General features: G+C 45.7%; 1 protein-coding gene across 1 annotated transcript in view; it reads left to right on the forward strand.

Annotated features, from left to right (window-relative positions):
* The first annotated feature begins 331 nt into the window (after nt 1-331).
* Nucleotides 332-1,513, forward strand: part of cacna2d3a (calcium channel, voltage-dependent, alpha 2/delta subunit 3a) — a 293,663-nt gene continuing 292,481 nt past the window's right edge. The window contains exon 1 of the mRNA XM_041857104.2: nt 332-1,079. Within this exon, the coding sequence (XP_041713038.2) occupies nt 952-1,079 (128 nt within the window). The 5' untranslated portion in view covers nt 332-951. The remainder of the gene's footprint in view (nt 1,080-1,513) is intronic.

Raw genomic sequence — 1,513 nt, forward strand, 5'->3', positions numbered from 1 at the left:
GGCAGTTGCAACGCCAGGATTGAGGGTTCGATTCCCACAGGGGACTAGTATGAAAATGTATGTACTCGCTACTGTAAGTCTGCTAAATGACTAAAATGTAGAAATTTGAGGAACTGACTTATTGGAAAGGTGGCATCCTATGACAGTGCCACGTTGAAAGTCATTGAGGTCTTATGTCTGGCCTTTCTACTGCCAATGTTTGTCTCTGGCCTTTCTACTGCCAATGTTTGTCTATGGAGATCGAACGGCTGTGTGCTCGATTTTACACACCTGTCAGCAACGGGTGTGGCTGAAATAGCCGAATCCACAAATTGGAAGGGGTGTCCACATTCTTGTGTATGCCGTAATTCGGAACCACAGCAATAACAACATTCTCCTCAGTATCCTCGAAGAAACAGCATCCTCCTCAGTATCCTCAAAGAGAGGAGCCTCGGCACATCATTCAATAGGCGTGCTCCTCCCGCATCATTTTATGGTCCCTTTCAGTCTCTTCTCTCTCTGGACTCTTTTATTATCTCTCTCTACTCCTCACTCCACTCTCTGGCTGCGGGAGTGCAGCTCGCGGGTGCAGTAGGTCACCGAGGCGGTTTAACGGACTTTGCTTATCGCGGGAGTCGACTCGAGCTCAATCGGGCAGCAGAGCGGTTACTGCCGGTTCAGTCGGCAGGAGAGAAATCGCTGCGCTCAGGACAACACACAGCAGCAAACCCAGAAGAGACCGACTCCGACAAAACCCTGTCGCGCCGCGTCCGCGTTATCACATCGGAGAGTGTGGACACACTGAATTTGAAAAAATTACCATGATTTATTAAGCATTAATTGGACCAGCAATTTGGGTTATTTAAAGATTTTTGCTACTTGGCTTTGCGGGAGACGCAGCGCACAGAAACGCACACAGAGACGTAGCTGAAAGCCCCAACTCCTAGTGGGCACTGAGGGAGGTGTGTGAAGATGCCGGGGGATCTGAACTCGATGTGTTCTCGTGTGTGGAGTGTGTGTCTGCTCCTAGTTTGGATATGTCTTGGCACGAGGGTCGTCGGTGTGGTCGGGTCGCACCAAGGCAGCATCCCTCTCTCCGTGTGAGTAGCCTACTGAAATAAATGTCACACTGTCACAAAGCTGTCAATAACGGTCACTTTCACAATACAAATAGTAGCCTATAAAATACTTTTAAATTTTTACTTGATCAACTTTTATTGTTATGTCTTTCACAGCTGTGTATTTCAAACCTCAGCAACAAAGTTTATTTGGTAGGATAAAGCTATTGACTGAGGCACTTCGCAGGGGTCGGTCCGGTACAGATAGTTGTTCAGATGATAGGCTATGCGACTCCAGCGGATTCTCGCACTCTGCACTCAAAATAATATTTTTTTAGTTTACAATATGTCAATATGTAATCAATTAAATTGTATTAAACAGTGACAAGCTATCCATTCATTTACACGTTGTTTTTTAGAACCTAAATACAGTTCTGTTTTTGTTAGTGATCCCGCCTGCTTTTTTTACTCTTATT

Source organism: Coregonus clupeaformis, chromosome 30 (assembly GCF_020615455.1).
Source record: "Coregonus clupeaformis isolate EN_2021a chromosome 30, ASM2061545v1, whole genome shotgun sequence".
Classification (NCBI taxonomy): Eukaryota; Metazoa; Chordata; class Actinopteri; order Salmoniformes; family Salmonidae; genus Coregonus; species Coregonus clupeaformis.